This window comes from Trichechus manatus, unplaced genomic scaffold, assembly GCF_000243295.1.
Source record: "Trichechus manatus latirostris isolate Lorelei unplaced genomic scaffold, TriManLat1.0 scaffold00173, whole genome shotgun sequence".
NCBI lineage: Eukaryota > Metazoa > Chordata > Mammalia > Sirenia > Trichechidae > Trichechus > Trichechus manatus.
In genome coordinates, this window is record NW_004444109.1 from 2,220,917 (window position 1) to 2,234,953 (window position 14,037).

General features: G+C 39.3%; 1 protein-coding gene across 2 annotated transcripts in view; it reads left to right on the forward strand.

Annotated features, from left to right (window-relative positions):
- Positions 1–3,338, forward strand: part of DIAPH3 (diaphanous related formin 3) — a 516,843-nt gene extending 513,505 nt beyond the window's left edge. For both annotated transcript variants that reach the window (XM_004386838.2, XM_004386839.2), the window contains one exon: positions 3,076–3,338. In XM_004386838.2, the coding sequence (XP_004386895.1) occupies positions 3,076–3,338 (263 nt within the window). The remainder of the gene's footprint in view (positions 1–3,075) is intronic.
- The last annotated feature ends 10,699 nt before the right edge of the window (positions 3,339–14,037 follow it).

The window sequence follows — 14,037 nt, forward strand, 5'->3', positions numbered from 1 at the left end:
ATAAAGGGCATCCAAATTGGTAATGAAGAAGTTAAACTGTCCCTGTCTGTGGATTATATGATACTATACTATATACTATAGAAAACCCTAAAGACTCCGTGATAAAACTACTGGGACTAATAGAAAGATTCAGCAGAGTAGCAGGATACAAGATAAACATACAAAAATCAGTTGGATTCCTATACACCAATAAAGAGAATGATGAAAACAATATCAGGAAAACAATACCATTTATAATAGCTCCTAAAAAAAAAAAAAATTTAGTAATGAATCTAACCAGGGATGTAAAAGATCTATACAAAGAAAACTACAAAACACTACTGCAAGAAACCTGAAGGGATCTACATAAATGGAAAAACACCATGCTCATGGATAGGTAGACTCAACATAGTGAAAATGACAATTCTACCCAAAACAATTTACAAATACAATACAATCCCAATCCAAATGCCAACAACATTCTTTAAAGAGGTGGAAAAACTAATCATTAACTTTATATGGAAAGGGAAGAGGCCCCGAATAAGTAAAGCACTATTGAAGAAGAAGAATAAAGTCGGAGGGACTCGCACTACCTGACCTCAGAACCTACTATACAGCTACGGTAGTCAAAACAGCCTGGTACTGGTACAAAAACAGATACATTGACCAATGGAACAGAACTGAGAAACCGTACGTAAATCCATCCACGTACGGTCACCTGATCTTCAACAAGGGCCCAAATTCCATCAAATGGGGGAAAGACAGTCTTTTTAATGAATGGCGCTGGCAAAACTGGATGTCCGTTTGCAAAAAAATGAAACAGGATCCATAGCTCACACAATATACAAAAAGTAATTCTAAATGGATCAAAGACCTAAATATAAGTTAATAGAAGAAAAAATAAGATCAATGCTAGAAGCCCTAATACATGGCATTAACAGGATACAAACCATAACCAACAACACACAAACTCCAGAAGATAAGCTAGATAACTGGGATCTTCTAAAAATCAAACACCTACGCTCTTCAAAAGACTTCACCAAAAGAGTTAAAAGAGAACCTACAGACTGGGAAAAAATTTTTGGACATTACAAGTCAGACAAAGGACTAGTCTGTATAATCTACAAGAAAATCCAACACATCTACAACAAAAAGACAAATTATCCAATTAAAAAATGGGCAAAGGAAATGAACAGACATTTCACCAAAGAAGACATTCAAGCAGCCAATAGACACATGAGGAAATGATCGTGATCACTAGCCATTAGAGAAATGCAAATTAAAACCTCAGTGAGATACCATCTCACCCCGGCATTACTAGCACAAATCAAAAACAATGGAAATAACAAATGTTGGAGGGGTTGCGGGGAGATCAGAACTCTTACGCACTGCTGGTGGGAATACATAATGATACAACCATTTTGGAAAATGATATGGTGCTTCCTTAGAAAGCTAGAAATAGAAATACCCTATGATCCAGCAATCCCACTCCAAGGAATATATCCTAGAGAAATAAGAGCTGTCACACGAATAGACATATGCACACCCATGTTCATTGCAGCATTGTTCACAATAGCAAAAAGATGGAAACAACCTACATGCCCATCAACAGACGAATGGATAAACAATGGTACATACACACAATGGAGTATTATGCAACGATAAAGAACAATGATGAATCTGTGAAGCATCTCATAACATGGATGAAACTGGAGGACATTATGCTGAGTGAAATAAGTCAATCATGAAAGGACAAATATTGTATGAGTCCTCTAATGTAAAAACCCATGTAAAAGTTTACACACAAAAAGAAACAATCTTTGTTGGTTACGAGGGATGGGAGGGTGAGGGAAAACTAAATAGACAATAGATAAGTGGTAACTTTGGTGAAGGGTAAGACAGTACACAATACTGGGGAAGCCAGTTAAACTTGTACAAGGAAAGGTCGTGGAAGCTCCACAGACACATCCAAACTCCCTTAAGAGACTGAATTGCTGGGTGGAGGGCTGTGGGGACCATCGTCTCTGGGAACATCTAGCTCAACTGGCACAACACAGTTTATAAAGACAATGTTCTGCATTCTACCTTGGTGAGTAGTGTCTGGGGTCTTAAAAGCCTATGCGCAGTCGTCTAAGATACTCCGCTGGTCTCACCCCTTCGGGAGCAAGGGTGAATGAAGAGAACAGGATACAAGGGAAAGATTAGTCCAAAGGACTAACGGACCATGGCCACCAAGGTCTCCACCAGACTCAGTCCAGTACAGCTAGATGGTGCCCAGCTACCACCACTGACTGCTCTGACCAGGATCACAACAGAGGGTCCTGGATAGAGCTGGAGAAGGATGTAGAACAAAATTCTAACACCAAAAAAAAAAGACCAGATTTACTGGCCTGACAGAGACTTGAGAAACCCTGAGAGTATGGCCCCCGGACACCCTTTTAGCTCAGTGGTGAAGTCACTCCCAAGGTTCACCGTTCAGGCGGGGATTGAACAGCCCCATAAAACAAAACGGGACTAAGGCACAGCAGTCCAAGGGCAAGGTCTAGAAGGCAGGAGTGGACAGGAAAGCTAGTGATAGGGAACCCAAGGTTGAGAAAGGACAGTGTTGAGTTGTTGTGGGTTTGTTAACCAATGTCATAAAATAATATGTGTACTGAGTGTGTAATGAGAAACTATTTGTTCTGTAAACCTACACCTAAAGTACAATAAAGAAAAATTAAAAAAAAAATAAAATAAAAAGGGAGAGTGCTATTTTAGATGGATGGTTAGAGAAGGCTTCTCCAGCTAGATGACATCTGAGCAGAGACCTGAATGAAATACGGGACCAAGTCCTGATAATAACTGAAGGACGGACATGTCAGGCACAAAGGAAATAAAAATTAATCCTAATGAAGTCGTTGTCTATTATGTTTTAGTTTACGCTTAACCTCTGCATGTTTATTTTAAATCTACCTTACTCTGTTGAATATAGCAGTTTTTTCAGTTCAGTCTAAGAGGACTTGTTTGTTGAGAATAATTGTTTTAAATTTATGTTTCATAAATGTTCACAGTCTTGGATATCACAGTGATAAGTTTTATGTTCCTTCCTTCCTGTAGAAAATCAGCAAGTGCAGTTGACAGAAGGGTCACATTCACACTACAATATCAATTGCAACTCAACAAGGACTGCAGTCGCCAAGGAGCTTAATTATAATCTAGACACTCATCCATCTACAGGGAGGATCAAGGCAGTTGAGAAGAAGGAAGCCTGTAATGTAGAAAGCAACAGAAAAAAGGAAATGGAACTTCTTGGCACTGTTTCTAAAAACGAATCCATTCCCGAAGTTGAAGCCCTGCTGGCAAGATTACGAGCTTTATAAATTAAACTGGTAAAAAATGATTAAGCCAAATATAAAGCCATGCTCTGAGCTATATAACACTTGAAAAAAATGCTTTTATATAAGTGACTTTATATAGTTTTAAATTATGATATATATTAGAAATATAAAGCTAGATGCATGATTACAGTGCTTTTTCTATGTACTTGAGGCTTTGGCTTATTCAAGATTATAATGGACTTTAATGCCTTTTTTGTCTCTTGTCATTCATCTGTTCTATATTTGGGGGTTAAATTATACATAATGCTTTAGAGAGCGGGTAGGTGACCATGTGTTCAGCAATGTGTCCTTAAGAAAATACCATCTTTCTAAGTCACTATATTTTTTTTTTCACTTTACTATTTTGAACATTAATGAATGTTAAATCATCAACCTCATGTCTTGCTACATATCCATGTATATTCCATGTATATTAGTTATACTGGCCCAGGCTTCTCTTTAATCAGGATCTACATGCTACCAGCATAGCATCAAAAACACACAACTGAATATATGAGGAAATGACTGGTAAGCTCATTATTATCATGTTGAATTTGTGGTAGTTTGATGCTGTAGAGGACTATAAGGCAATTGAGCACATTTCCGAGAATGATGTGATAGGAATGTATGCACTCTGTTTGCAAAACGCAGGTGCTTTTGTGTCAAGTGGATACAGACAGTATTATAATGCTACTGAGAGGGCATGTTTTCCCCTGGGAATTATGACTCTGGAATAAAATTGCCATTTTGAAACTTCCCTGGTAACAAATTTCTTGATTTTTGAAGTACGTAAACTTAGAATTGCAATTTCTGTGATCTGACAATCAGTAACTTTAACAAAGATTGTAATACAGGTTTCAAGGAAAGTTTTCATATGCAGATGTTGCTATTTTACCTCATCTGGGGCATCATTGCTCTTTTAGTTCTGTATCAAAGAAAATAAACTTGCTACTTGCACTAAATGAAAAAAAATGCTTGCTTTCTTCTCTTTTATTTTTTAGTATATTCTGTGGATAAACTAGAGATACACTGCTGCTGTTTGTCTATCTAAGCATCTATTTTGCTTTATTACATGTAATAAGGAAGTGACTGCTCTTTTAATTCAGTTAAAAAGCAGTTATATGGACTAGTCTGGCAAGGTCCAATGCTTTTTATTTCCTTGTTTAAGTTGCCACCTCCTTTCAGCTCCAAGTTAATAAAATTAATTAATTAGAACTAAGAACCAGGCCCTGTTTATAGACATTGGGGAACAGAGTGTTATCCATAGCCCATGTGGGAATAAATTGTCCTTTTATGTATTGCTGAAATGTGCATTTTTGCCCTACAGTTGCAATTCTTATTTTCCTGAAAACACATTTTACAAATCAAGAAAGGTGGAGGACGTTTACACATTTAAGCAGACAGCAGCCCTATCAGCAAGGCAGGGTGGTTTTGTTTAGGAAAGAAGTTAAATGAAAGAATTCTAAGTACCCATTCTTAAAGTGATTTTGGAAAGACTTGGCTTTTCAGAAACAAAACTTAAATTCAACCAGATAGTTTGGACACACAAAACATTAAGTAAATGCTCTGGGAACTTGGGGCCTGGGAGTGTCCACAGGGGAGAAAAAGCCCAGCAAGTAAAGAGAAGTGAAGATGACACAGACTCCCAGGGGCAGAGGATGGCAGGGAAGCCCAGAAACCAAGTAGTGGCCCCAGAGCCTCTCTCTGCAGGAACTGAAGGACAAGCTTCTCGTAGGAGAGCCAAGAGCCCGAGGCAAGCACAGCCTCAGCAGCTGGGCTCCCACAGGTGAGTAGCCTCTCCCTCTCCCTGCCTCTCTCTGACAGGAGCCAGTTCTGAACACGCCTGACTAGGAGAACTGTAGCTAAGGAGGGGCAAACTCAAAACAGCCGACAGAGAGGCTAAGTGCCAATGCCAGGAACAGATCGTTTTCTGTAGGAGATATTTCCTTAATAAGTGAAATGCCTCTTCAGCAATGGGGTGGGAGCATAAGTTGAGTTTTAAAATTCGAAATATGTCTTTAGTCAATTGTAGATGAAAACTGTAACAATATTAATTTGGGGGCAGATGAGGTAGAGTTTTGTATTTTATGCAAATAGAGTTTGTTCATTAGAATTAGCAGGTAATACTGGTCTGACAGTATCTTAGTTATCTAGTGCTGCTGTAACAGAAATACCACAAGTGAACGGCTTTAACAAAGAGAAATTTATTCTCTCACAGTCTAAGAGGCTAGAAGTCTGAATTCAGGGTGCCAGCTCCAGAGGAAGGCTTTCTCTCTCAGTTGGCTCTGGGGGAAGGTCCTTGTCTTTAATCTTCCCCTGATCTAGGAGCTTCTCAACTGAGGGGTCCTAGGTCAAAGGACGTGCTCCCCTCCTGGTTCTTCATTCATGGTGGTAGGAGGTCTCCCTGTCTCTGCTCGCTTCTCTCTTTTATAGCTCAGAAGAGATAGGCTTAAAACACAACCTAATCTTATAGGTTGAGTCCTGCCTCATTAACATAATTGCCACTAATCCCACCTCATTAACATCATAGAGATAGGATTTACAACACATAGGAAAATCACATCAGATGACAAAAGAGTGGACAATCACCCAATACTGGGAATCATGGCCTAGCCACATTGACACACATTTGGGGGGACACAATTCAATCCATAACAGAGACTGGAGGAACCCACGAGACTATGGCCCTAAGACATCCTTCTGAACTGGAACTGAAGCCATTCCTGGAGACGACCCTTCAGCCAAACCATAGACAGGCCTATAAAATAATCAATAACATCTGAGAGGAACATGCTTCTTAGAACAATTATACGAGATCAAAAGGGCAACATTTGCCCAAAAGCAAAGATGAGACGGGAGAAAGGAGTAGAATATCAGGATGAAAGGAAATGGGGAGGCTAGGGTGGAAATGGGGAGAGTGCTCACACTGTGGGGAATGAATCCAATGTGATGGAACACTTTATGTACAAACTGTTGAATGGGAAACTAATTTACTATGTAAACTTTCACCTAATGCACAGTAAAAAAATTTTTAAAAAGAAGAATTGGCAGGTGAAAGTCCAACTCAAAACCATCTGACGCAGCCCTGCCCTCCACGGAGGATGTTCCATCCAGGCCAGAGACAGACCCAGAGAGATTTCCTCCCTTTCTTTATTGCCAACGTGGAGAATTTGGCAAGAACACACGGACAACTGAGTGATCATCGAGTTGTCCAAAAGCAAAGACCTGATGCTAACACATCTGTTTTATTTTCCCAATCAAAGAAAGTAATTTTAAAATAAGGGCAACATCCTAATTACATATGCATGTATGTCCTTTTTTGTTAGCATTTTAAAGTAAACAAAATTACAAAAACACCTAGTGTTTATATCAGGAAGTGGGCATTTCAATAATTCATATACAAATTTTCTAGTAAATCAAAAAGATGCAATTATCTATATCAAATTGCTCCAAAATGCTTTTAGTTACTACCATACTATTTATGCAAAATCAAGAGTTATTAATGACTTTAAAATGTTAATTTAGCCATAAATGATAATTTCCTGGGTGATTCATTCTTTTAAAATATCATAATCCAACGTAGATCTGAGTTTTCTAGCTAGGAACTAAACAGCTTAGGCTATAATAAACATTTGTTCTACATGTCATCTTCTTAAACTCTCTTATAGGTTAAGTAAATGCGGACTGGGAGCACATTTCATGATTATTTTTGTGGCAAAATTTTGAACAGACTGTATGGCTTTTGGAAAGAAATAGGTCCTAATATATAAATTGCTAATTTGATTGAAAACCCAAAAGGATGGCATTCAATTTCTTTTTCCTTCATATTAATTATTAAAATTTTTGAGATTCACGAATTGTAGTTGGCAGTGACTCAGTACTTATTTTGTCTAGTGAATTGCTAAATGGTAGCTGTTCCATGCCCTTACCAGGCATGAGTGTTCTTAAAATATGTCCCAGGGCCAAACAGTTAAACCATTCTGCTCTAAAAGCTACTGTTCAGCAAAACAGCAGAGTCGCCAACGAACTACAGAGACTGGATAGCATTTCAAAACTGTATCCAAATCTCCCCATAAAATGAAAATGATATAACTTCCATCGATTCAAGTTCATTATTCCTAAACAGACCTTTGCCTTTAAAAATGAGTACAGGGAGGAAGGTTAAAACTAGGACTGGGGTAGGAATGTGTTTGCAATAGAACCAAAGTCAGCTGTGTCTCTGAATGAGGGTTTGACTACAGAGGCCTGTTGGTCTCCTGTTCAGCTAATTATATTTGAGTGTCATATCTGACTTCAACAACACCTGCCCTTTAGGCATCTCCAAGAAGCAGGAATTTAAAAGGCATCTTGGTTTCTCTCAGGAAACCTTAAAATGATGGATTATTTCCTCTTCTGTCCAATTTGAAACCCCAGCCATTGGTCAAAAATCCCAGGTATTGTCTCTTTACATTTAGTATCACCAACATTCTCCATGTTCACATAGATCTATATTATTACAGATTTCTTATTTGAAATCTTAAATTTTTAAAAGCTATTCTGATGATGGAGTTGAAAGCCATATTCGGGATTATCTCTTCAACTCGGAAGATTATCTTTTACAACAGCCTTTTAAAAGTATTTTTATCAGTCTGTATTATGTTACTTTTTTTTTTTCCAGTATTTAAAGATCGAGACTTTCTGTCCTTCTCTTGGCATTTTTATCCCATATTTGGATTATAAACCTATTTCTAAAATTTTGCCTTTTCTCATTTCCTGTCAAGTAAATTTATTTTAAGGGTGACTCTGCTGAGAATTGATCTAATCATAATATTTTATGTAGAAATCTGACTAGGTGTGACTGAGGATCAGACATGAGGCTTATGATAGGAAGCTATAATAAAATGATTAAACAGATGGAAACAAATATCCTGGTGAATTATTTCTTGAGAGTAGGACTAGGTCCTCAGATATATATATTCCAGTTAATTTCTTGCCAAAGCATCTGTTTCCTTTCTCACAGACATAGCTGGATTCTGGTGGAATAGATCCATGTTTGCATCAAAAAAACAGAAGATTGGCAATACATATTAAATAACATGTATATTTAATTTGGAGTCCCTGAGTGTGCCAATGGTTAACATGCTCAGCTGCTAACTGAAAGGTTGGAGGTTTGAGCCCACCCACAGGTGCCTCAGAAGAAAGGTCTGGTGATCTACTTCTGAAAAAATCAGCCATAGAAAATCAGCACAGTTTAACTCTGACACACATGGGGTCACCATGAATCAGGGCCAACTTGATGGCAGCTGGTTTTTTATGCTTAATTTAATTGAATACACTTGATAACATGTATAAAGGCAAATATAATTACGTATACATATATACTAATACCTAGAAATGCCTATTTACATCCTTTGCAATTATTTCATTTCAAGGCTCAGTATGTGTAAAGCATTCTCTACTAAAATACATCAAAAATAGGCAAAAAAAGTTTAGACCTCATAATCAAAGTACCCAGCCCATCAAGGAAGCTTGATTTTAAAATGAGATATTTCTTGCTTTCCTTTGTATCAGACACAAGTAATTGGCCCTTTCAATGCAAAACCAACTAGGTGCCTAATAAAATCAAACAAGTGCCTCTCCAGCCGAAGAACGCGGCATTTTCTTTGGAGGGTCTCTTCTTGATTCCTTTCCCTTCCTTAATGACCTACCAAGAGCCATTCTGGTGATTGTAAGAGCTGTGACTGACAGCACACACCTGTGGCCTCCCCAGAGCCTAAGAGTCCAATTTGACTTCGGTAATAAATAAAATCTTGTTGTACCATTATACGATGTTTGGCAAGGACAAGAATTAAGGCACCGTTATGACTCCCCAAGGAATCTGGTGATATTTCTAATGTGATCACACACATCATTCTGTCCTGCCTGACCTTACTTGTATCACCCTCCTGAATTATAGCCTGTGTCTGTTACCCTCTATTCCTTCCATGGCCTCTCCCAAAAATAAAGGCTTGCTGACCTGAAGGAAACACACTTGATTTCTTTTTTTTTTTTCATCTTTATAAGAAAGTTAAAATGCCCTGGAAGTCACTCCATATGTTATCTGCAGAACATTTACTGCCTCCATTAGGTTAAATATTACATCTCACTTTACGAAATGAATACTGAAGACCTCTTAGAGATTAAAGGACCTCATCAAGAAGTGTCCAGACACATTCCTTAATAACATCTGGGGACCCGACATACTATCATCAATTGCTACCCACTTTTTCATAGTTCCTTTACCTGACAGTCACTGGGGAGAGTTGCCTCTCAGGCACTTTCTGCTTATGAATTGGTCTCGAAAGGGAGTTTTTTGGTATGTTGTAATAGCTTTTCTCATACTCTCCAGAGAGGCTTAACAACTGTTGTCTGATGAGCCAAAGGACAGCCCACTTAGGTAAGAAGAACAGGCACCCTTAAAGGAAACTGTTAAGCATGAAGATGTTAGCGGCACCTGGGAATGGTAGGCATGCCTGCGGAGACCAGACGCCCTGTTCAGGTAGGATAACATCACTTAGGATGACCATTGTTTGGGCATACCCCAGCACAGCATGAGGAAGGCAACATTTGGTTTTGATAAGCCTTAACCTCCTGGAGAAGCTGGGCTCCTGCTGTCCTTATGACTTCTCCTCCCTATATCTGAGCCTCCTTTCAGTTCTTCAGGTGGATGGTAACAGCAAAGTGTTACCCTTCCATGGGACTATTTGTGTTTTAACTTCTATCTAATCTGTAAGAATTGAAAGACTATTAATGGAGAATTGACAAGCAATCAACAGAGGGAATCTATGCTCCCTTATGAAACAGAAGCTTAACATTCTTTTTAGAGTTCTTTCAGTCTAAATACCGTTATCACCATTGCCCTAGCCATCAGAGGGAGCTAGAGTATTTTTTATGAAAATAAGGTGCGCCTTCTACGTTTGTTTGCCTACCATGTGCCCCCACCCCACCCCACGAGGTATTTTCATAGGCACCGCTATGCCAATTTTTTTTTTTTTTTTTAATGTTGGTGTAAAAAAAAATGAGCATAGCCCCCTTACAAAAATACCTGAGGCGGGATGGGGGAGGACACGGTTGGCAAACAAACATAGAGGGTGTGCATTATTTGCATTAAAACACGGTAGTTCCCCTTTAATGCTGAAGACAAACCATGGGCAAAAGTCCCTTTCCTCTATTCTCCTTTGCAGAGTTGAGACAAGATGGAACTTTCAAAATACTATACAAAGCTTTGAGTAGAAAAGTAGAGGGATAGACAGAAAAAGCAAGAAATATAAAGACATCCAAGCTAATAAGCAGCAGTTTTCATTCACAGTAAATTCTCCCGTTTAAAGGAGAAGCTGGTGAGTGCAGTCTTCCAGTAGCACAGCAGATGATGAAAGGGACTAATGGTCTGTTCCTGAGGAACAGCTCAGCCCTCTTACAGCTTCATGTATCCTTCAGAATAGCCACCACTGATTGATTCAGTCCCAAGAATTAGATCCCACATATCCATAAGGATTGCTTTGGCCTTTCCTAAACTTTGGAAATGAGACACTAAGCTTTGCCTGAACTGTATAGTGTTGTCAGCCGCGTATAAGTCAGTTGGACCCAAGGTTTGGTATCTTTGTTAATCTGGATTTGTGGTTCCTTTTCTATAAGCTGCATTATACTCAACGGCAACCACCTTCACAGCCGCACTCACCCATGGGCCAACACTGCACTGACTGGAGGGTGTGGGTGGGAGCAGAGACCATGCCAACATGCTGGAGTTAGAAGAGTGGAGTAGGGAGCGTGAGACCAGAGAAGTAGGTTTGCTAAGTGATGTAAGGAGCAGGAGTCTCTGACAGTGAGGGCCGGAAGCAGGATAGATGCACAAGTGTGTCTGACAATGTTTGGAGGAAGAGAGGGTTTACAGAGGACAGAAATAGTGACTTCAAATCCTTAAGGGATTCACATGGAAAAGATAAAGGATTTATTCTGTGTCTTCAGAGGATAGAGCAAGGGCCGAGAGAAAAATAGAGTATATATGAAAAAGCTTTTTAACTGTAAGACCTGTCCAGTGATGAGTCTGTCCTTCAAGGTTATGAAGTTATTGAGTCTTAGAATAATCGCTAGTTCCTATGGGCAACTTGAAAGAATCAACTCTGTTCAAATCCCTTATTCTCCGTATGAGAGATGAAGTGACTTGCCCCGCCCAAGCTCATGTCTCCTTCCTCTTCCCTCTCCCTCCCTCAGCACATTGCCTCCCTTGCCAAGTTACCTCAACAAGCCAAGGCCAGACTCTTTGATTGGGAGATAATATAGGAATCTATTACTCAGGTAGACATTTGGCATATATGAGCTCTGAAGGACTTTATCACTCTTAGAATCAGTGTTTTGTGATTTTATGGAATTGTAAGTGGGCACCCTAGCCTTGGGGCTTATCACCTTTTTCAGGCCATCACATACATATTCTGCTTGCTTATCTCTTTGAGGCACATAATAACTGTCTCGTTTTATTCATGTGCCTGCATCAAGTCTTGCATCTGAAATAAATCAGCTCTACGCTAGGACAGAGTGGTCTGGAAAGGCAAAAAGCCTAATGACAAAGAGCACCTGCTAAAGATCTAGGCTGGGGCATTGTCTCAGTGCAGCACGTGGAAATGCAGAGGGGGATAAAAGCATGAGCTATCGTGTGCTACACACTTACACGCCAGGCACTGTTCTGAGCATGCCGTGTGTATTTCTCACTTTATGTGAATAACAGCCTTAGGAAGAGGACTTGCTATTAGCAGCCCCACTTACCAGTGAAGAGACTAATATGTAGAGAAGTTCAGTAACTTACCTACAGTCACACAGCTAGTAAATAATGAACTCTGGATTAAAACCTAGGCGGTCCAAAACTCCGGACTATACTCTCTTCCTTCCCTGTCATGAACTACCTCCGGGAAACACACCAGGGATTATCACCAAACACCTTGTCTTCCCCATGGTTGTAAGCGATTTGCTGATTGTCCTTATAGATGACACTCCCTGGTAGCTTCATTACTTTCTTCCAAGATGCTATGAATTCCAAGAATCTCCAATACACCTATATGCCAAAGATAAATGGACAAATTTTACACAACATTTTCTCTGTTGAATTCCTGTCATTTCTGCTTCTCTCATAGTGTAAAAATTGTCAGATGATCACACACATAAATTTGAGGTGAAAAAGTTCGAACATGTACACTTGCTGCCAGAGTTGGCCAAACTGACCAACAGTTGACAGGAATCTGAGACTGGCCAACTCTCCGTGCACTGCTCCCACTAGGAGTGCTTTTCCTGCACAGATGAACAGCTTGTCAAACCCTCTGTGTTTTGAAGGCTCCTGAGATTTCTGTAAGTGTGGTAAGTACAAGAGATGAGTTCTTCCCAAACTGTTAGCCTCTGTACAAAAACTGTGTTCATCATTTTTGTTTTTCCCTTGGCTTGCTTTTCCTTTCCCTTCCTTCTTTCTGAATTTAGAGGGAAACAAGCTCAATACATAAGTGGTTAACGTTAACAAGTCTTATTTTTTGGCAAAGCAATCACTTTGTTTCAGATAGGCCTTTTAATAACATCTAAAAATTACAGAGTGCGTTTGACTTATTTTGGGGGAAAATTCTAAATGTGTGAAGTTTTTAAGAGACTGGTCCACTAATCAAGGTATATCTCACACCTCTAATTTCTTTTTTTAAGTAGGTAGCTATGCATTTTGGATTAGCGTATCTTGAGAGATGTCTGAATTTCATCATATGGTAAGAGACAATTTATGTTCTGATTATATTAAAGGTAAGAGATTTATTGCAGACAAACTGAACTTGGCATTGGCCTCCCCATAGGTATGCTTCTTCCATTCCATATTCCAGAAATACTTACAAATAAATAATTGCATTTTTAAGACAAGTTAAATAAAAAGCACATGTTCCCCTGTATTACTAAAACATCCCAGTATAAAGTTTCAGTAATATCTGACCATCCTTTTTCTTCCCACAGTTTAGTTCTTCTAAAGTTAAAAGTTACTGACATTATCCTTTGCACGCAGATCTAGCAGGATACTTACCCATTATCTGATTTGCTTACAGAGAGCAAAGGCTGTGTTGTTAATCACCGTATCTTCAGTGTCTTGTATGATACCTGGCATAGAGCTCAATAAAATTTACTTAACTGTGCCAAAAATAATTAATGAACAATCTGTTAATGAAAGGAGACCAAGGAATCCATTAGCAAATGAACCTGGTTTATTCTTAGACAACTCCTATCCCATCCATGTATGTGAAATGGTGATTGGATGCAAGAGCCAGTCCCAAGCTTTTGAGATGTCAATCCTTGATAGAAACCCACTCATTCAATAATACCAGGAACTGTGCTAAGTACTGGGGATATGGAGCTGAACAAACAAATATAGTCCCTGCCTTGGAAGGGTCTATAATCCCACAGGGAAGACAAACACAGTAAAAGTGTGCTTGGTGTAGGAAGTACAGGCTTTAGGAGGGAATATAATAGGAGGCTAACTGAGGTGATGGGGGATCAGGGAAGGCCTTCTGGGTAGTGACATAAGTGGAAACCCAGCAGATGGGCAGAACTAGGCAGGCAGAGACATGAGCGGGTGGAAGAGTGCCAGGTAGAGGGAAAACATGCACAGAGGCTTTGAAGTAGGGAACCACATGAAACTTTCATTTAGGGGTACAAAATAGGTCTGAGACTG